The sequence below is a fragment of the Oryctolagus cuniculus genome, chromosome 20 (genome assembly GCF_051225735.1).
Source record: "Oryctolagus cuniculus isolate XC-2025 breed Fujian yellow rabbit chromosome 20, ASM5122573v1, whole genome shotgun sequence".
Lineage (NCBI taxonomy): Eukaryota > Metazoa > Chordata > Mammalia > Lagomorpha > Leporidae > Oryctolagus > Oryctolagus cuniculus.
In genome coordinates, this window is record NC_142886.1 from 44591658 (window position 1) to 44614016 (window position 22359).

Consider the following 22359-nt stretch of genomic DNA (forward strand, 5'->3'; position numbering starts at 1 on the left):
GGTCCAGGACCTCCCTGGGAGAAGCCCTGGCCCAGAGGCTGGGGTTTCTGACCTAGACCATGGTGTGTGTGACTGGCACATTCAAGCGCAGACTGGGGCTGAGGCTGGAGCCAGGCGCTGTCGGGTTGGCTGGGGCTGAGGCTGGAGCCGGGTGTTATCGGGTTGGCTGGGGCTGGGGCTGGGGCTGGGGCTTGGGCTTGGGCTGGTGCTATCAGGTGCTATCAGGTTTGAGTCACCGGGCCAAGATTAGGAAGTGAAAGCTCTCAGGCAGCAGCACAGTCCCCAGCAAGCCGCCCTCCTGGCCTCAGAAAGGCAGAGAGGCCTCCGGCTCAGGGCTCCCTCCCCACCTCCCAGGGGCACTCTGTCCACGCAGGGAGCAGCCCCAGTAGCTGCTTCTGTTTAATGAAGAGGCCCGAGGGCCCTCACCTGATTCCTGGGAGGCCCTGGAGCAGCCGGAGGGGGTTGGCTGCCCCCACCCAGGGCAGGGCCCTAAGCTGGAGGTGCTACCAGCTCTGCACCCTCCCCTGCCTGGTCAGGACCTCAGTGTGTGTTTCCTCCCCCTCCACCTCTGCCCTGGGCCACACCCTTCCCTCTAGGATACCCGGCGTCCCTGGAGGCTCAGCTCAGAGGGCACCTCTTCCAGGAAGCCTTCCCTGAAGGATCCCTGCAGCCCCTACCCCGTGCCCTGTGGTGCTCCCCCTTCCCTCCCCATGGAGCTCAGCAGGGCCGTGAGCAGCCAGGAGTGAACAGAGCTTCTGCACATCCCTGAGGCCCAGGGGCGTCTCGCTTCGGAGAAGCCAGAGCCTGCACTCAGGGTACACGGGGCCCCTGTGGTCCCCGCATTCAGCGACTTCAGCACAACGTGGAGAAGAGGGAAGAGAGTGAGCCCTCAAGAAGCCAAGAGAAAGCAGCCATTCCCGGAAGCCTGTGCTTCGACAACACGAAACCTCCAAGGCCAGGTCAGGGCTGAGTTCCCAGGTGGCCTGGGACGAGGCCAGTCCCAGATGCTGCACCAGCCCCAGGCCTGCAGCCCTGGCCAGTTGTGTGGCCAGCCCCTCCCTGAGAGGGCCCCGCCCCCAAGATGGAGCCAGCCAGGATGCCCTGTCCTTGTCTCTGCCCCAACCCTGGGCCCTCACCTTCCCCAGTGACAGCTGCCCCAGGCTCCCGGTGGCCTGCGGAGAAGGAGGCAGGAGCCAAACAGCCCCTGGCACCTCATGCATGCTGTGAGTGCATATCCACAGACGTGAGTGCGTATCCACAGACGACAATGTCCTGCAGGGAGGAGACATCCCTGACCCTGCCAGACCTGCCTGGCCGGCTGGACTGACCTCCCGGGATCTGCCACCAGAGCCAGCGCGCCTCCCTGGACGCCTCCTCACCCCACCTGGCTGCCCTTGAACCTGAGTAACAAAGCCCGTGACAGCCGCAGGAGACACGTTCCCCGACCCCGCTCCTGCCTTCGTGGACCTCACGAGTGACGGCTCTCTGCTGGAGGAACTCAGCTTTCAGTGGAAAAACCCTGCCCCCAAAGACACGGCGCCCCACTTTGTTTGCCTAACACAAACCTTTCAAACCTCCCCCATGGAATCCAGGGTCTGCAGGGAAATCTTCCTCCGACCCCCCACCCACAAGCTGAGAACCTCAGGCTGCGGTATAAGTGGGGGCTCAGAGATGCACAGGATGGGTCCCCCTGACCCTACAGCTCATCACTAGGCTGCCTCCCTGCTGGCGCCCCTAGAAGCTTGAGGGGGTCTCTACTGCCCCGGCCAGTACCGCCTGGAAAGTCCCCCCTGCTCACCACCACCTCAGCCCTGCACACCTCCTCCTAGCAGTCTTCCCTGCTTTCCTTTCCAGACTCAGCTCACAGCCACTCACGGGGCAGCCCCATGTTTGTGTGCCCTGGGCAGAAAGGACCTCTCCCTTCCTGGGGTCCCCGTGGGGCCTTGGAAGCGCCTGCATCTACTGCACTGAGCACACACGATTTTTCCACCTTCTGTTCCCAACAACCACAAGGGGAAGGAGCTATCAATGGGCCCATTTCCCAGTGAGAAAACTGAGGCTCCGGGTGGCACAGCAAGGTTACTGATGGAGCAAGAATGGCCACCAGCAGCCCCACTGCGCTGCTCGGGCAGGGTCAGTTCACCGTACCCACCGACCGGCTGGAGAATGAGGGTGCCATCACTTGAGCAGCTCTATTGGGGTACAGTCGATAAACAAGAGGCCTCACGTGTTTAAAATGCACAATTTGCCAAGTTTTGACACAGATGGTACACATATAAAACGAGCACCCAGTCAAGATAACCCCCACAGGAGGACACACCCATCACCCCAAAAGCTCCCTGAGGCTGTCATCCCTCCTCCCGCCCACACCTGTCCCAGCTGACCCCCCATCTGCCCACTGTCACTATAATCTGCATTTTCTAGGGTGCTGTACAAACATGGAACCACCTGCAACAGTGTAACTCTCGTTTGTGTGCTCCGGGGAGGGGTTTCTGGTTTCTCTCTCCCAGTGCAGTTACTGGAGATTCACCCCTGTGGTCAGCTGGATCGATGGGTCAGTCCTTCTTACTGCTGAGTAATAGTCCATGGGATCTCTCCACCTTTCGTTCACTCACTGCAGGGCAGTTTTGGGCGACTGCAAATAAGGCTGCTATAAATACCTGCACACGGACGAAAGCCTTCGATTCCCCTGCATGAAAACCTAGGAGTGGAACAGGTGCATCGTGGGGTTGGTGCACAGTCACGCGTTTAAGACAGCGCAAATGTCTGCCAAGCGGCTGCCCCACTTTCTGTTCCCGCCCGCAGCGTGTGAAGTTCCAATTCCTGTACATTTTCACCAACACTTTGCATGGCCAGTCTTTCCCATCCCGGCCCCTCTAACGTGTGCAATTGTTAGGTAGGAAGTCAGATATGAGCTTAAGTGTGTGTGACAAAGGCCTAAAGAGTTGACATCTAGGTCCAGCATATGCATCTCAAAGTCATCCTGATAACCTGCCAGGTGGGAGTCCCGCCCCTTCTGCCTGATAACCTTCCAGGTGCAGCCCAGTATCTGCACTTCAAAACTATCCTGATCTTCCAGGGGTCCTGTCCACCCTTCCTCTAACCGGGCCAACGCCAGCCAGGCTTCCTCCTGTCTGATAACTTCAGGGGGAAAACTCAGATAGGAATTTTTCGTATTTACATCCAAAAAGTCCTTTGTTCCAAGAGGAGAAGATGAGGAAGGCAAGACCGATCCCCTTAGACCCCCCCCCCCCCCAACCAGACTGCGCGCTCAGCCCTCTGCCTCTCTGCTGAGCTGCCCGTCTGCCTGCCCAGGTGAACTCTCTCCACTCAACCCTGTAACCTCGCTCTCCCCAAGTCTGAGTGACTGGGCGCTCTCTCTCAAGTTGTCTGGAGAGGTGCCCATCCGTCCTTACGGATGTCCCTGCCTTAATAAACCTTGCTATTTTACTTTGCACTACTCTCTGTCTCACGCCTGCATTCTTTCTTGCACAAAGACAAGGATCCTGCCATTCTCTGGTAACACAATGACACCTCATCGTGGGTCTGAGTCGCAGTCCCAAATGGCAACTGTGTTATTGGTGTCTCCATGTGTGACCCAGGAGCTCTCACTGAGCTCCTGGTCCCGGGCTAAGCGTCTCCCAGGCAGCTTCTCCTGTAAGACACCTGTGTGCTCAGCAGCCCTGCCGGCTAACGGCTCGGAGTGAGCAGCTGAGTGAGGAGCAGACATGCAGACAACAGGCACCTGCTCCAATTCCAAGGATGCTGTGGCCAAATCCTTGAACACAACACACTCTGAGAACAAAACCTTGAACTCCCCGCCCAGAATGTATAAAAACAGAAAAGCAAAGAGTCACCCACACGTGCGGGTGCTGACTGGGCCCCAAGAGCACTGCCAGAAGCCAGTGTGTCATCCTCCTCGGGCCCCCGCAGGCCCCTGTGTGAGGCCTGTGCCCTGCACAGCCCGTGTGGCTGCCACAGAGAGCCATGGGGACCTGGTTCCAGTGCAGTCCCCCATCTCCCTGGGCCCATCCCCTGCCTCTTCTGATCACAGGACCTGGGACAGACACTGGCACTTGATAAGTGCTCAATATATTTGTGAATAAAAAATTAGGGAAAAAAAGGTTAAGCACATTTGTTCTAGTTCTGATCCAGTTCCCTGCCAATGTACCTGGGAAAGTAGCAGAAGATGGCGGAAGTCCTTGGGCCCCTGCACCCACATGGGAGACCCAGAAGAAGCTCCTGGCTCCTGGCTTCAGCCTGGCCCAGCCCTGGCCATTCTAGACATTTGGGGAGTGAACCAGTGGATAGAAGATCTTTCCCTCTGTCTCTCTACTTCTCTCTGTAATTCTGCATTGCCCATAAATTGGAAAAAAAAAAAAAAATATCTACCCCACTAAGGAAGTACTCAAAAATGTTCAGTTGTTCTTTTATTAAGAGAAAGGAGGCCGGCGCCGCGGCTCAATAGGCTAATCCTCCACCTAGCGGCGCTGGCACACCGAGTTCTAGTCCCGGTCGGGGTGCCGGATTCTGTCCCGGTTGCCCCTCTTCCAGGCCAGCTCTCTGCTGTGGCTCGGGAGTGCAGTGGAGGATGGCCCAAGTGCTTGGGCCCTGCACCCCATGGGAGACCAGGAGAAGCACCTGGCTCCTGCCATCGGATCAGCGCGGTGCGCCAGCCGCAGCGCACCATTGGAGGGTGAACCAACGGCAAAAGGAAGACCTTTCTCTCTGTCTCTCTCTCACTGTCCACTCTGCCTGTCAAAAAATAAATAAATAAAATAAAATAAATAAAAGAGAAAGAAGCCAGGATCTAGGACAAGCATCTCTCTGTCCTTTGATGTATGAGGGTACTTCTCATGGAAATGGAATTAAAAGATAAGTTTATTTGAGTGCAAAAAATTTTGAAATCCTTGAGCTTTTTGAAGATGCCTTGTGCATGTTTCTGGTTCAGGAAAACTGTAAAAGCAGAGTCTGGGGACCCCTAACCAAGAGCCTTCCTCCAGGCCACTCATTGGGGGCACAGCAGGCTCAGAACGGGACTGGGGGACGTGGGTTCCAGTGCAGGCTGCACCACCCAGTCGCTCTTAAACCTCAGTCTTCTCATTGGTCAAATGGGAATGACAGTCCCCACGAGACTTGCAGCCCCTCTGAGATGGGTGAGCTTTAAGTGGCAATGCAGCTGTGAGGGAAGAGGCACATCCAATTCGTTCTGGACTTCTATCATTATCACCTGGGAAGGCAAATGCACCCTGCCAAGCAGCCCTGCCCCATTCAGACACAAAGAGTTGTCATTAACATCTTGTGTTCTGGCAGCTGAAGGCTAACCACCACTTTAGCAAGTGTAACAGCCACAGGCAGCAATCACCCATTGTGTAGTGGGTGTTGGCTGCTCAGCTAAATGCTACATTGTTCCAGGCTCCAATTGCAACTTGTTACAGCCTCCGAAACACACCTGCTACCACAGCAGATGCTACCATTAGCCCACGTTAGAGATGAGGAACGGGACCAGAGATGTTCAAGCACTTTCCCCAAAGCAGAGCTGCGACGGAAACTCCAGCGTTGCAATGGACTTGCAGACAAGTGCTCAGCACCCACTTGGTCAGCGTTTTGCAGGCTTGGAAAGCCGGGGTGTGAGTGAAGTAGTAGTGGCTGCTGGCTGGCAGACGAGAGTGAAGAATTCCCCACGGTGGAGCTCAGCCCAGAGCGGGTGTTCGCCATTTCGTCCAGGCCTGTGGCCGTATCTGCAAAGCTGTGTGTTGCCATCCACCGTCTGGACCTGCAGCCATGGTCACGGGGCCAGCCAGCATGCCCTCACTCAGCCCTGCAGTGTTTGCTGATTAGTCTGACCTCCCCTTAGACTGTCACCCTCAATGGCAGAGGCTGCGACGCAGGCCTGGGACACGCCTGGCTCACAGGAGGAGGGCACACCGCTTACTAAGTGAGTGAGCGCAACTCCAGCCCTCCTGGAACTGGGGCTGGCTCTCGTGGGGCCAGGCCAGGGTAGGCAGTTGCTGGAACCTTCCCCAGACTTGAGCACAGCTCCAGATCTCAGGCTGCAGAGGTGGGCCTTGCAGGATGCCAGGCACTCCAGAGAGCCAATGGGAGGCTTTATGGACCTCTTCCTGCATCTCAGCGTGGACACTCAGACCAGCTCTTAGGGATCCTTTTATCTGGCCATCTTATAGATGGGAAGACTGAAGCTCAGGCGAGGAAAGTGTCCTATAGCAGCCCAGTGGCAGAGCTGTGGCCAGGACCTATCTTGGTATAATAACATCTCGTGCCTCTGAGGGGAGGCTCTGTTTCTCCATAGTGTCCCTCAACAGCCAGCACTGGTGTTTACAGTCAATCCATTTTCAACAAGCTCGGGCAGAGCCAGTTCCGTGGGAAATGATCACCTTTGCAGCCAATGGAGCTGTGACAACTGGGTAACCACATGCGAAAGAGCAGAGCTGGACCCTTACCTCACGCCGTATACAACCAAACCTAACCCGAAGAGCCACAGCGTAGGAGAAAACACAGGCATAAATCTCCCTGACCTTGGACTAAGCAGCACTTCCTTAGATGTGACGCCAAAGCTGAAGCAACAAAAGGAAAAATAGATAACTGGACAGCATCAAAATCTACATCTTTTGGTCCAAGAACACCACTACGAAGGTGAAAAGATAGCCAAAGAATGGGATGAAATTTCCGGAAGTCATGGATCTGAAAAGGGATTGCTCCTAGAAGATTCAAGAACCCTTACAGCTAGGAAATGGACCCAGGATTTGAATAGACTTTCCTTCCAGCAAGATGTACAAATAAGTTTCCAATAAGCACATCGGAAAGCGCCGAAGGCGCAGAAAAGATGTCCCACTTCCGAAGCCATCAGGGAAATGCAAATTAAACCCCAAATGAGATGCAGCTTCACCCCCACTAGAATGGATGCAATAGAAAAGACTGCGACAGGTGTTGGTGAAGACGGAGCAGTCGGCGCCCTCTATGTCCCAGCACACTTGGGGAAACAGCCTGGCAGCTTGCAATGCTTACACAATTACCATGCAACCCCGCAATGCACTCCTAGGTGTGTGCTCAAGAGCAATGAAAATCCACGTCCAAACAAAAACACACAATTGTACACGACGACCCAAAAAGTGGAAGTGACACAAATGTCCATCAGCTAATGGATAAACAAAATCCCGTGACTCATAAAATGGAATATTGTTTGACAATAAAAAGAAACGAAGTACTGGAATATGTTACAACATGGGTGATTCTTGAAACCAACATGCTAAAGCCTCCGAGGACCAAATATCCTGTGATGCCATTATAGTAAGTGCAGACCCGGCAGGTCTACAGAGAAAGTGCACCTGTGGTCGCAGAGAGCTGGGGACAGGTGCAGGCTGACAGACTGCTAAGTCGAGCAGGGTTACTTTGGGGGTAATAAAAATGTCCGAAAAACTGTATCGTGATGATTGTACATCTCTGTGAACAAACACAGGCCCTGAATTGTACACCCGAAATCAGTAAACTGGATTTGAGAGTTATATAAATTATATTTCAATAAAGCTGGTTTTTAAAAAAAAGAACCAGACTCTGAAAATTAGGAGGGCATTCAGTAGAAACACTCATCCTTGAACTCATTAAAATGACATCCACCAAAAGGTTCCCAAGACTTGCACACCTTCGGTGATGGGTGGCTCACTACCTCCTCCAGGCATCCTAACCTGCTGTTGCATAGCTCAGACAAGAAGTTGTTTGTTCCAGGGAGCTAGCACCCGGTCAACAGTGTGTTCACGTAAAGGGGGCTAAGGGACCCCTGGGTGCCTCTCAAGCTGAGGAGCAGCCCCTGGCATCACTGAGCCGGGCTGCAGTGCCAGTCCAGTGCCCTCCCCAGGTGGTCCCCACTGCACAGGCTCCTAAAGGTGACTCTGAAGGTCAGTGTCATCACCCCCAAGTCAGAGACAAGGAAACCAAGGCTCACGCAGGCGAAATAACGCGAACTGGTCACTGCCACTGCCCAAGAGGCGGAGCTGGGAGTGGGACCAGCTCTTCTGAACTCCAGGGCTGCAGCTGCCCCGGCCGCATTGGCCAGATTACTTCTGAGAGCCTGAGCGCTCCCGAGCCCAAGCTGGCCCTACAGGCGTTCTAGAAAGGACATGGAGTCCTCCAATCAACTCCGGGACACACAGAGCAAACTCTGCCCCCGAAAGAAATGCTGAGTGCAGAGCCTGGAGCAGGAGGTGTGGCCTCAGGAGCACCCAGGGAGCACCCTGGGAAGCTGGCTGACCAGGCCAGACTCAGGGGAGGTCAGGAGCACACACAACAGCCTTGGCGCCAGGGTTTAGTGCACCTTTGGGTGCAGGTGATGGAGTCTCCCATCTGCTAGTACCCCATCCCCCACCCCCAGGCTCACCTACACCCCTAGATCGCCCTACTCCCAGGCTCATCTGTACCCTTAGACTGCCCCGCCCCCACCCCCAGGCTCACCTGCACCCCTAGACTGCCCTGCCCCCACCCCAGGCTCATCTGCACCCCTAGACTGCCCTGCCCCCACCCCAGGCTCATCTGCACCCCTAGACTGCCCTGCCCCCACCCCAGGCTCACCTGCACCCCTAGACTGCCCTGCATGTGTGTCAAGGTGAGCCCAGGGTCTGGCTCTTTGGATACAAAGGAAGGAGCTGTGGGTTGGACACAATGTCACAAACAGCAGTCAAGATGGCCAGAGTTGCCACGAGTGGGGCCAGCGTGGTAATGGCCCCAAAGGCACCACCACACCGAAGGTCCCTGTGGTGCTGACTGCACCCCCTCACAGATGGAGAAACTGAGGCTCCTGCCCAGACAGCTCCCGGGGCAGGGAGCGAGGGACAAGCCCAGGCCTGCCTGGCTCTCGCACCCAGGCCCTGCTACGAAACGGTCAGCAAAATGAGGAAGTGAGTCAGGACAACCGAGAAAGGGGGGTTCCTTTCTGAGTCAAACAGGATTTCCCATGCACACCCAACCGACTGCAGAGAGAGGGGTGAGGGGGTGAGCCCTGCGCTCGGGCCGGTGGGCGCTCAGCCCCGGCAGCCCCTCAGCAGCAAGGACAAGACAAGCTGCAGGCATGTGCGCGGCTTGTGGCTCAGAGGCCTTGTGCAACTCCCCAGGGAGCGTCCCAGCCAGGGACGGCGACCCCAGTTGCAGGGGCCCTGGACTTGGCATTGCCAGAGCCAATGGCTGAGCAAACCCCAGATGGCTGTGCCGGGGACCCTTGCGCCTCTCATCTCAGCTGCGTGGGCAGATGAAGGCTGGCGGACAGTGGGACAGGCCCAGCTGCGTGGGCAGATGAAGGCCGGCAGACAGCGGGGCAGGCCCGGCTGCGTGGGCAGGTGAAGGCTGGTGGACAGCGGGGCAGGCCCGGCTGCGTGGGCAGATGAAGGCCTGCGGACAGTGGGGCAGGCCCGGCTGTGTGGGCAGGTGAAGGTGGGCGGGCAGCAGGCGGGCCCATCTCATCCTCCCACGCGGAACCACATCGGGGCAAGCTCCCCTCCCCTGAATTCATCTGATGACCAGTCCCATTTCACGGCCCACTCGAGGCTGCGGCCGGGGTGGAAGGCCACCGAGGTGAACCAAGCCTGGATCCTGCCTGCCCGGGGACCTGGCAGCTCGGGCTCCCTTTCTGGGCAGTGGGCGGGGCATCCAGAGCGTTTCCACCACCTGCAGATCCCCTCCCCCACCCCAGGACACTTCTCAACTCGGAACCTTCTGGAACCCACCAGTTCAGAGATGTCCTATGGGACACACTCACTAAATGCACTTTCCAAAATGTCTCTGTGGTCCCAGAGCCCCCTCGGACAACGTGCTGGGGGCCCAGGATGGTCAGCGAGGGCTCCACAAACCCCCACCGAAACCCTGAGCAGCCTCACGTGCCTGCCTGTGACCTATGTCCATGTCTGTCCATACCTGCGTGTGTGACCTGTGTCCATGTCTATGTCCACACCTGCGTGTGTGTGACCTGTGTCGCTGCCTCTGCAGCCCTCGCCAGCTTCCCCGGGGCCCAGACTCAGGCCAGATGAGGAACGAGCTTGCCCCAGGCAACCTGCGCCACTCATCCTTAGCATCGCCCATTGCCAATGGCCCAGAATTTTCCACGGAGTTGACGTCACCAAGTTTCCAGAATGATTTTTTTCAATCCAACTGGAATATGTGCAAATTTCTCATTTATTGAAGACTTAAGCAAGCCACAGACCCCTGAGTCCAGAGAGCAGAGCCCCAGCTGGGCCTGGCCATCTCACACTCCCAAGTGCGAAGGCTCTGGTCAGGAGCCGGTACTTTCTAAGCCCACTGCTCCTTCTCTTGGTATCAGCTGCTGGCCCTCTTTGCAGGGCCATGTCTTTAAACAAAGAAACAGAATTTGTGGTCACCTGGTCCAAGTCGCTTGGCTAACAAGGAGGATCGGGGCAAGGCCAACTCTGGGTGATGTGGGGCTGCTGGCTGGGTCAGCGGGAGGGCGTGGCTCACTCCTGGTGCCCCAGCCCTGGGACCTCACACACAGCAACTCACAAAGTCTCGCCCGTCCTGGGCACTCCAAACAGCTGCTGAGGACAAACCCAGAAGTCAGCCAACCCAAGTTCAACCCTGACTTTGCCACTGAAAAATTATGCAACGAGCGCGTTTAAGTCCTGACTTTACTTTCTCACCTGCAAAATGGGAATAATAATAGTATGACTGTTCCTGGTGACCCAAATACTAAATGGGCTGATACCAATAAAGTGGTTGGAACAGTTCTGGCACACAGTCGGTGCTACACACATGCTTGCTAATAAGTAAATAATAAACTTGCAACGGTGACCATTCTACTAAGGGGGGAAAAATAAGCATGCAATGGAACAGCCCAACAAAACAGAAACCGTTCAAGTCTGCAATCCATGCACTGAGGAACTGAAGCCCCGGAACAATGCCGTGGCTGAAGAGAGGAAGGCCGTGCTGCGAGACCCCAGATACCGCAGAGCGGAGGTTGCAAGCTTTCTGGAAAGGGCCAGAGGCAACCGGGTAGGGTTCATGAGCCATCTGGCCTCTGGGACAAGCACTCAGATCTGTCACCACAGCACAGAAACAGCCACAAATAATGCGCACAGGAATGAGCACAGCTGTGTCCCAATAAAGCTTTATTCATAAAAGCAGGCATTTGGGGGCCAGTGTTGTGATACAGCTGGTAAAGCCATTGCCTGCAATGCCTGGCATCCCATATGGGCCCAGTTCAAATCCCAGCTGCTCCACTTCCAATCCGGTTCCCTGCTAGTGTGCCTGGGAAAAGCAGCAGAAGACGGGTCAAGTCCTTGGGCCCCTGCACCCACGTGGGAGACCCGGATGTAGCTCCTGGCTTCGGCCTCGCCCAGCCCTGGCTACCGTGGCCAACTGGGGAGTGAACCAGTGGATGGAAGATGGATCTCTCTCCCTCTTCCTCTCTCTCTAACTCTTTCAAAATTAATTTTAAAATCTTGGGGGAAAAAAGGCATTAGGCCTGTTGGCTGCAGTATGCCAACTCCTGCTGTGCAAATTTTGGAAAAACCGTCCAAGTCGACGAGAAAGGAAAGGAATGCAGAAAAAAGCAGAGTTCCTGCAGAGCACGGAATCATCGGGTCACTTTCAAGTTTTCCGTTTCCTTCAAGTAACAGTTTTTTTAAACACAAATTTGAAGTCTTTCAATGTTACATTCTAGTAACAAACTTAAAACTGTCCCAGTTCCACTGGACTTGAGAATCAGAGTACTCAGCCCAACATTCCCATCATGCTATTCAGAAAAGCCTGGAACCTCGGCATCTGCCAGCTGTGTGACCTCAGCCAGGTTTATTAACCTCTCTGTCCCCGTTCCCCTATTTGTATGGGAATAGCAAGGGCATCTATAAAACTGCAGAGAGCCTGGGCTGTGACTTGGGTATGAGTGTGGATGTTCAGTGTCTCAAAGGCCCCCATGCTAAGGGTCTGGCTCCCAAGACTTATGCTAATGTCACTGAGAAGCAGGACTCCAGGTGTGGTGTGTGGAGGTGGGGCCCTTAGGAGGCCATGGACTGCCCTGGGCAGGCAGAGTAGAGCGCCTGGGACTAAGTCCTGCGGCTGTGTAAGAGGTCACACAGACAGCGACACAGGTCACACACACGCAGGTGTGGACATAGACATGGACACAGGTCACACACGCAGGTATGGACAGACATGGACATAGGTCACACACACAGGCGTGGACACAGGGACACAGGTCTCACAAACACAGGTGTGGACAGACAGCAACACAGGTCACACACACAGGCATGGACACAGGGACACAGGTCTCACACACACAGGTGTGGACAGACACGGATACACGTCACACACACACAGGCATGGACGCAGTCGCTCATCTCTGCCACGTGATGCACCACCCCACCCCGGGATTCTAACACCAAGAACGCCACCACCAGACGCCACACCTCGGGGTCATCGGATCTCGGACCGGGCGCCTTCGAAATCATGAGCTGAAAAACCTCCCGTCTACAAAGCGAGCTCCCTGGGGCTTCACTATAGTAACAAAGAAGCCTGGCACTGAGCTCGGGGCACGCGAGGCCCTGAACACCAGGACACGGCTACTCGGTCCCACTCCGCCGGCCGGGTCTGGCGGCCCCTGCGTCCCGGGTGCATCAGGAACCAGGCAGAGCACAAAGCCCCGCACACCCCACCTCCCAGCCAAGGGGAACGCCCTGTGCAGTGTCCAGATTTGGGGCAGAAAACATCACAGAACCACTCGCCCCCCCACTTCTGCTTTGATAGGTGACACCCAGCTTGGGGAAGAATGGCCAAGGAGAGACAGGGTGTGCTCCCAAGGGGAATGAGCAGACAGAGGGAGTCTCAGGCTGAACTCGCCGACTCCGTGGGGGCATGCACCCCCTGCCCCAGCCTGAGCCCTCCACGGCCAGAGCCCAGCCCTGCCCGGCTCCTGAGGCTCAGGCCCCAGGCTGCTCTGCTTCCTGCCCCAGGGAATCCGTCAACTCTGCAGGAGCCGGGGGCAACCAGGGTCCTCTCTCAGCAGAAACAGGTACCAGAGGGCCCAGGGTCAAGAGCCTGTCTGACTGCAGCTGCCCAACGCCTTGCAGCCTCCACCTAGGAGAATCCAAGACGCACAGCAGGACAAAGTCCTTCTCTAGCCTCACCCCGCCTCCTTGGGCCTGCAGCCCGAACTCCCTGGGGCTCCCCGCATACGCCGGGGTACACCACGGCTATCCCCACTCAGTGTCTTTGCTCCTGCTGGTTTCTCTGCCCTTCTCTGCCTGGCTACGTTCACCTATCAGCTCTGACATCATTGCCTTCAGGAAGCCTTCCAGGGTTTTTCCCAAGGGGTGCAGAACTTGGAACTAAAACTGCTAAGTACCTACCAGGGTCAGGCACTGTGAGGCGTGAGTCCATGTCAGCTCACTGCCGGCCTCCTGTCTCCTGTTAAATAGGAATGATTAACTCATTTAGAGATAACAAAGTCAAGCTTAGGCCCAGATAGTTAGGTAGCCTGCCCAAGGCCAAGGTCGCGAAGCTGGTTCTCCCCGTAGTTGCACAAGGGTTTGTGCCGTCCCCATCCTGCTGGGCGGCGAGGGGGTGTGCACTGACTCACAAGCCCCTGCCGCCTCTCTGGGATCTGCAGAGCACGGTGCAAGGTCAGTGGTTAACAGGCTTGTGGGCTATAATTAGTGCAAGCCAGTTCCTGCCAGGGCTTGGAGATGCCGGGGGTCACGGCTTGTCTGTGTGACACCCAGGCCAACCAACCCTGGAATGGACTTCTGCTCCTCTGCTCTCTATGGGGCTCTCTGCAGGAGCGGGGGCCCCCTGTAGGCTCACAGGTGCCCCCTCATCCCCAGACCTCAGCGCCAGCAGCCACCTGCACCCGGGCCATAGGGGGGAGCCGCCCTCCGGGCCTCCGTGCCGCGGCGTGTTTAACACACCCACATCAGCTCTGGGGGACTTGCGGGAGGAGGCTGCTGGCCCCGCTCCTGGAAGGGGGTCTGCGAGGGGGCTGGGCTCCTCATCAGAGCCAGAGCCAGAGGTCCACACTCGCCGTGTGCACAGCCCTGGAAGCTGACCCAGCACCTCTCACCCCCATCGTCTCCATCATCCCCCACCCACCCCGATCCACTGGCTCCCGACAGCTGCTGCTGGACCCAGGGAGGGAGCGCTCCCAGGTTCTCCCCAGCAGCCCCGTCCCTGCCTGAGCTGCCATGCTCCAGGGCCACCCGCCCCGCTGGGGCAGGGGGTCCACACTGGGGGCCCTGTTCTTACTGCCGTGCACACGGTAATCCTCGAAGGGACTGGCAGCCCCCAGGCAAAGCCGCTGTCCCCGAGAGGGCCACACTCAGCAGCAGGACGCCCAACACCCAGGGACGACGGCTTCCATCTGTCCCCAGAGAAAAGACCGTGCCTGTGCTGGGCGCCAGTGCTTCCCTCCACGGACTCTGACCTGGTGTGCCCCAGCCCGAGCGCCCGCAAGCAACCGGCAGGGGCTCCGGCCACTCGCTTTCTCCTTGTTTTCCTCAGGGCACTACCAACCTGCCAACATGTTCTTGCTCACGTGCTTGTCTGCTTGTTGTGTCTAGATGCTTCTAGAGTGTACGTTCCCCCAAGAGCAATGTTTCTGCCAGTCTCATCCACACTTCTTGTCCCAACACCAAGGCCAGTGCCAGCACACAGGAGGCCCTCCGCAAGGAGTCCGTGCACAAGACTGCAGGGGCCGGCGCTGTGGCGCAGCCGGTTAATGCCCTGGCATCCCATATGGACGCTGATTCTAGTCCCGGCTGCCCCACTTCTAATCCAGCTCTCTGCTGTGGCCTGGGAAAGCAGTGGAAGATGGCCCAAGTGCTTGGGCCCCTGCACCCACGTGGGAGACCAGGAAGAAGCTCCTGGCTCCTGGTTTCGGATCGGCGCAGCTCCAGCGGTTGCAGCCAACTGGGGAGTGAACCAGCAGATGTCTCTACCTCTCTCTGTAATTCTTTCAAATAAATAAAATAAAAATCTTAAAAAAAAAAAAAAGAAAGAAACTCTGCCCTGTGGATTCAACTCCATTCATTGCTTCAGGTGCCTCCCACAGCAGAGAAAATGCTAAGCTGGAATTGAGGGATGTTCAGTCCTGGGGACACAGCCGGGAAGGGAGGGTAGAGTCACAGAGGAGGTGGCCTGAGCCAAGGACAGCGGAGGAGGTGGCCACGGGAAGCAGGGGTGTGTGGGAGAGGGGACGACGCGTGCAGTGCAGGACTGGCCGTGGGGTCTGTCCCGGTGTGCAGGGGGTGGAGGCGGAGACCCTCCAGCCTCATTCCTGCCTCTGACAGCATCCACCAGACCCCCGGCTGGCCCGGAGCGGGCAGGGCTGGCCCGAGGACAAGGGCAGTAATGCCTGCCCTCACTGACTCTCAGGAGACAGCTGGGCCTCTGGGAGCACAGAGCAGGGCCCAGCAAGTCGAAGGGAGGAGGCTCAGGGGAGAGAAGACCCCTTACACCGCCTGCACCCACCCTCCCCACCCCCACCACCACCACTGTGACCAGGGTGACCCATTAGTCCTGGACTGCTGGACATTTCCCACGTGTCAGCCATAAGACCCCGACCCCCAGCACAGCCCTCAGCCTGCAGCAAACCAGGGGCAGCCGGTCACCCCTGCAGCCCCTCCTCTGCTGAAGCCCCACCCCTCCCCAGCCTCTCGGCCACTCACAGCCCGCGTGCCCAGAGCCAGGGTCAGAGCACTCCTCCTCCAGGTACCTGACAGCGGACGTGTGCCCGGGTGCTGGCCCTCCTCCCCATCACAGCCGCCAGAGGTGGGCAGCAGGTGCAGAGGGCCCCGGCTCGGCCCAGCTTCCCCGGGGTCGTCATGGCGGCTGCCAGGGCCTCTCTGATTCCTGACAACTGTCTGGGATTTACCTCTGAGGCCTGCACACACCAAGGACGGGCTGCCTCCCCTGCCTCCTCTGGGCGTCCACGGCGGGGCCTGTGCCAATGGAGGACGCTCCCGTCTCCATTTTGCAGGAAGGAAACTGAGGCAGAAACCCCAGTCAGGAACTCACATGCACCTTTTGTTTTGCAAGACCTGGGGGCATCCATTCTTCAAAAGCAGCTACTCCCAGACCTCAGTTTCCAGAATCTTCTAGAATCTTCTAGAGCTTTCCACACCAGCTCTGCAGAGACCTGCACATGGACCAACACAGCTCCCCCAAAGCTGTTCAGGGAAATGCGTCAGCCTAAAGGCCTGTGAGGTCCCCCAAACATGCCAGCTCCCCAAGGAGCTGAGTATCAAGGGGGGGTTACGAGAGCCCCAGCTGTAACGGGAAACATGCGAGTGATTAAATTAATCCCATCAGCAAGTGCCTGGATCAACTATGTGTAATCTCCCTCACTCCCCCTGCAAGGGCTTCCTGTGTGTTGAGACTCGTGCTGCTGATTGCAAGCCTGCAGCCTTGGACAAGCGCCTTCTGCGACCTTGGACAAGCGCCTTCTGCGACCTTGGACAAGCACCTTCATGCCTCCGGGCCTCCTCTAGGCAACACTGCCTCTACAGGGGTGTGGGCCAACGCGATCGGGCACTGCTGTCCAGCGGGGTACACCCCTTAGACTCTTCATAGAGGTGCGAGGGTAACAGCGACCCTTCCTGGGGAGCACACAGGGCTGTGTGAGTCGCACAGGAGCACTGCACGGCTGCACCACATCCTACTGTGATCACCTATTCAGATGAAGAACGGAGCTCAGAGAGGCCAGGCGGCCTGCCCGAGGTCCCACAGGCACCTCTGCACATCTCCCCTGTTCACTCGTCTCTCTTTAAGGCTCACTCATTTATCTGAAAGGCAGAGTTAGATAGAGAGAGGGAGCGATCTTCCCTCACTCCTCAAATGGCCACAATGGCTGAAGCGGGACCGGTCAGGAGCCAGGAGCCAGGAGCCTGTGGGTGCGGAGGCCCAGGCACTTACGCCACCTTCCAGTGTTTTCCACTGCTCTCCCCGGGAGCTGGATGGCAGGTGCGCAGCCAGCGCTGCAGGCAGCAGCCTTCCCCTTTCTTTATGCTCGGCACAGCCCCTGCCCTGCTCGTAACCACTGCGCTGCCAGCTCCAGCTGACCGCACGCATCAGTTACTGAGCACTGGGGCCTGTCTCAGCCAGCAGACGCAGCCTGAGACCTGTTCCAGAACACATTTGCAAGGACTGAGGACAACTCTGCAAGCCCCCTCCCCAGCAGGGACAGCCCCTCCCCGTTTCTCTACAGCTCTCCACCCAAGTCAGTCTTCCTATTTTCAAACGGTTGAAAAAAATCAGAATAATATTTTGAGACACGTGAAAATTAAGTGAAATTCAAGTTCCAGTGTCTGCAAATAAAGTTTTATTGGAAACAACCAACATCCATTAATTTCCGTGCTGTCTGTGGCGGCTTCAGAGACAACCTCTGGGGCCTTTGTCTGGAAGCTCCAGAGGCCCTGTACTATCAGCTCGGGATCTACCCCACCCACCCCCACCCACCCCCGCCTACCAGGGCCGCATTCCTCCAGGCCTGAGAGCCTAGAAGGTTCTCTTCCAGCCCTTTCGGCAAATCCTGACGCAATCCCCTGCTGTCACAATAGGCTGACCACCAGAGTGACCACCAGGTGGAAGATCCCTCCTTGTGTAACTAACTCTTGATTTTTAAAATAAATCTTAAATTTCCTTCTGGAATTCTTCTTACAGTCACTTCGGGTATGTCCGCCATTAAATCCGAGGTCTCCCAGCACTGTGGAGGGTTTATCTGCTGGAATCTCCTCCCAGCCCTCCCTGATGTGAATCACAGATTGGTTAAAGGTTAGAGGATAGCAGGATGGAGCCAGCGTTGTGGCACCGTGGTCTAGGCTGCTGCCTGGGACAGCCACACCCCCGCCTCGGCAGCTCGGCTTTCCATGCAGCTTCCTGCCTGGGAAGGCAGCCGGAAATGGCTCAGGTAACTGGGTTCCTGCCACCCACGCAGCAGGCCTGGCTGGCACTCCCAGCTCCTGGCTCAGGCCCTTGTGGCCGTGTGCGGAGCAGACCAGCAGACGGGGGCCCTCTGCGTGATTGTCTCTCTGCCTCTCCCAGGAAAAACAACAACAAAGGTGTAGGTAAATGTCCCCACTTCAGAGCTCAGGGCTAGAAATGAGACAAAGAGCCTGGGTGGTGCCCTTGACACCAGCACCCCCACCACACAGAGTTCATCCCAGAAAAGGGTGCCTGGCACCTTGGGCACCCAGCTGTACGGTATGCACCATCTCTTCGTGTAGACGCAGTAATGGCTGGGTCACGGAGCCATCAGGCCTTGGCCATGGACACCCGAGCCAGGAGCTGATTCACCAGCAGCTGTGGCGGAGTGGGGCAGGTGACATCCCAGGTTCCCCTCCAAGTGACACCCGGTGTCAGCAAAGCCACCTTCCCAGCTGGGAGAGCTTGGAGTGGCTGGGCAGGGACACGCCCCTCTGTCTTCTCACCTGACCCCCACAGCAGCTCTGCAGAGAAGCTGGCCAGCCCCGTCTGATGGGTGAGATCGCCAGGCCCCCTGGAGGTTACGTGGTGCCCCAGGACCACACAGCAGGTGGCAGAACTCAGGTCCCAGCCTAGGTCTGTCTGAGTCCACCTCGGGTCCAGGAGCAGAGAGAAACTCTGCCAACGTGGGAGTCTAACTGTCCTGTGCCCTGGAGGCCAGACCGTGCCAGCCACACCCCGTCTGCTGCACCGACACGGACGGCCCCACACCTGCGCAGGGGTGCAGCTCACACACACCCAGCACGTGCGCCCCCACTCCACAGAGAAGAGTGTTGAGGTCCAGAAAGTCTGGGTCCTGGAGCAAAATTAAAGGGCCCCCCAGGTGCCCTCCAGGGAAGCCCCCAAGGACTATGTTTAAAGCACCCACCTCACCCACCAGACTCCTCCCCAGGGCAGAGACGTGGCCTTGGCCTTGTCTTCCTATCCTGTGGCCATGGCTGTCTCAGTCAGTGTCAATATGCTGAAGGAACGCAGTTGCCCAAGGCACCAGGTTACAGGGCGGAAGGACCGAAATCCCAGCCAGGAACACGTGCGGCTCTGGCTCCCCAGGCGGGGCAGCTCTAGCTCGGAGCTGCATGACTAACCCGCTGCTTCCTGTAGGGGACAAATATAGGAACTCGCGGGAGCCATCCTCTCCCTCCGCTCCCTCCACATCAACAAGCCAAGACCGTGCCAAGCAGCGCCTGGCCAGCCCCACCCCAGGCACTGGGGTGGTTTTACTCAGAAGGAAGTGGGGACAACAGAAGCCACAGGACAGACTTTCTTAAAAAAAAAAAAATCCGTTATTTCTGAGCCAACACGCAGATACATCAGCCAATTCTGCCAGCCAGGCAGGCTGGCTCCTGGTGCTGGCTCGGTGGCAGAGGTGGACCTGGCCAGCAGCCAAACTGGCTCTCGGGCAGCCTGCAAGGGCTGGCTTGTGGTCGCCAAGCTGCGAGTCGCAGATGTTGACTTTCCTTGGGAGCAAAGGGTGTGGTCGGGGAGGCAGGGCTGGGCGCTCCAGGGTGAGTCCCTGCTCTGGAAAACCGTTGGCATTCCTGGACCACGTGATGCTGGTCACACCAAAAGGATTTCCTTTGCGGACCAGCCTGGCGAGGGGGCAGCCACGGGGGTGCAGGCTGGAAGGCCAAGTTCTCCGTCTGACCCCAGCAGCATGGACAGGCACCTGCCTGAGCTCCGGACCAGGGAACCTGAGTTCAACTCCTAACTCCGCTGCAACCTGAGGGGCTGCGGGCAAGTTATTTTGCGTCTCTGGCAAGTGGGGATGAGGTCCGCGTGTGCCCCACTTTGCCGCTGTGAGGACAGAGAAAACGCAACGCGGCTTTCATAAGTGCCAGACGGCCACCGGCTGCTACCTCGAAGTGTGCGTACCCACTCGCTCATTGTTCGCTCATTCACTCACTCCACAAATACAACTGGCTCTCTGGAAGTGGGTTCTGCATCCATGGATTCAACCAACCACCAGGTGGAAATGAACCGTGCACCTGCCCTGAGCAAGCCCACGTTTCTTCTCATTCCCTAACAATGGAGTATGGCAACGATCCGCAGAGTGAGGACACAGTATTAGGTAACATAAGCCACCTAGAGACGCAGGAAATAGACAGGAGGGTGGGCATGGGTTCCGTGCACCTCCCCAGATTTTCTATCAGGCGACTTGAGCGTCCACAGATGTGGTACCCAGGGGAGGTCCGGGGACCAATGCCCTGGGGGCACCCCGAGGGCACATCGTGTCCGAGCAGCTGCAATGGCTCTGGGACATCTGGGACAGCCATCCCCTGTGTGAAGAGACAGGGGATGGCTGATGACCGCACCTGCAAATGAACGACTAACTCGGTCAGTCTCGGGTAGGACAGGACACAGCACGGCAGCAGGGGTGTGGCGGGGACGACTGTGCAGGCAGGACAGCCCCTCTGAGGCTGGGACTGAGAACTGAGACCTTCGCAAAGAGGACAGGGCTGCGGGAGACACCTTCTAGGCAGAAGGAAGCCGGAGGAGGGAAAGGCGTGGTATGGTCCCGGAAGACAATGAACGGCAGGTGGGGGTCCTGGGAGGCCAAGGGCAGCTTCCAGACCCTGGGAGAGCCCCTGCACAGGGACGGGGCAGCTCTCCAGGAGGATAGTTCCTGCCAGGGCCACGAGGGAAGGTGACACACAGCACGCTGTCCTCTGCCCACTGCCACCACGCCAAACCCACCGCGTCTGAGTCCTGGAAACGCTCCTATCAGGATCTGCTCTGCCTGCTCCGTTCAAGGCTGTTGTGAGCATCAGCTCCTGCAAAGTCCCTAAGAGCCTGTTTTAAAGTATAAAGTCAGGGGCAGGTGTGCGGCGCAGTGGTCAAGCAGCCACCGGGACACCTGCTTCCCACACAGAAGTTCCTTGTTCACGTCCCCCAAATCAACACGCCAATCCGACACCCTGGGAGAAAGCAGGTGATGGCTCGAGTGCCTGGGTCCCTGCCAGCAACAGGGGAGACCCAGACGGAGTTCCTGGCCCTGGCTTTGGCCTAGTCCAGCCCTAGCTATTGCAGGCATCTGGGGGAATGAACCAGTGGATGGCAGAGCTCAGCCTCTTTCTGGCTTTTAAATAAAAATCAAAATAAATGAAAAATTAAGGTACAAAGCCTTTTTTTTTTTTTTGACAGGCAGAGTGGACAGTGAGAGAGAGAGAGAGAGAGAAAGGTCTTCCTCTCCGTTGGTTCACCCTCCAATGGCCACTACAGCCGGCGCGCTGCGGCCAGCACACCGTAATGATCCAAAGCCAGGAGCCAGGAGCTTCTCCAGGTCTCCCATGCGGGTGCAGGGCCCAAGCACTTGGGTCATCCTCCACTGTACTCCTGGGCCATAGCAGAGAACTGGACAGGAAGAGGAGCAACCGGGACAGAATCCGGTGCCCCGACCGGGACTAGAACCCAGGGTGCCGGTGCCGCAGGTGGAGGATTAGCCTACTGAGCAGCAGCGCCGGCCACAAAGCCTTTTAATAATGGTAATAACCACCACTCCTCTCTGGGCTGGCAGTGACGACATGAGAGGATGAAGAGGACCTCATGGTCCAGGAGGGAAGCAGACTTGAAAACTTCACTAAGTATCAATGGCAAAGTACGATGGGAACAGGAAAACAGAGGTGACTACAGGAGGCTTCCTGGTGGAGGGGACATCCAGCCAGGTGCTGGCTGGAGGGGCAGGGAGGGCTGGCGGGAGGGGCAGGGAGGGCAGCCGGGCAGAACTAACAGTCTGTGCTCAGGCCCAGAGATGAGAGAGGTCAGGAAGAATCGGGGGCTTCATGGGACCGGAGGTGGCCAGGTAGCAGAGAGTTGGGCAGGCCGGAGACTTGCGACTTGATCCTCAGAGCAGGGGGATAAGCAGGCAGCCACCAGCTGCAGTGGCCTGGCCCTTCCTGGGACAGATGGCAGATGGCAGCGGCCACACTCAGGTCCCCAACACCGACAGCGAGCCTGCAGCCCACGCACGACGGAAGAGCTGGACTTCAGGGCACCTGAGTGGTCTCCCAATTTCAATCTCTCATTTTATTGTTTTTGTGAGATTTATTTTATTTACTTGAAAGGCAGAGTGACAGAGAAAGAGACAGAGAGAGATAACTTCCATCTGTTGGTTCACTCCCCAAATGGCCATGAAGGTCAGGGCTGGGCCAGGCCAAAGCCAGGAGCCTGGAGCTCCATCCAGGTCTCCCACATGGATGCAGGGGCCCAAGCACTTGGGCCATCTTCTACTGTTTTCCCAGGCACATTAGCAGGCAGCTGGATCAGAAGTGGGGCAGCCGGGACTTGAACCGGTACCCCTGTGGGATACCAGCATTGCAGACAGTGACTTAACCTGCTGAGCCACAGCACCAGCCCCTCAATCTCATTTCAGAG

The 22359-nt window shown here is 57.4% G+C and overlaps 1 protein-coding gene across 3 annotated transcripts in view; it reads right to left on the reverse strand.

Moving 5' to 3' along the window:
• SYNE3 (spectrin repeat containing nuclear envelope family member 3) overlaps nucleotides 1-22359 on the reverse strand; it is an 83600-nt gene that overhangs the window by 55259 nt on the left and 5982 nt on the right. Inside the window, exon 1 of one of the 3 annotated variants that reach the window (XM_089322477.1) lies at nucleotides 13362-13411. The exons of 1 other annotated variant lie outside the window; for it this stretch is intronic. In XM_089322477.1, coding sequence (XP_089178603.1) covers nucleotides 13362-13392 — 31 coding nt within the window. In that variant the 5' untranslated portion in view covers nucleotides 13393-13411. Of the gene's footprint in view, nucleotides 1-13361; nucleotides 13412-22359 lie in introns of those variants that run through there. One more of the 3 variants, XM_070065589.2, reaches the window with a different exon arrangement.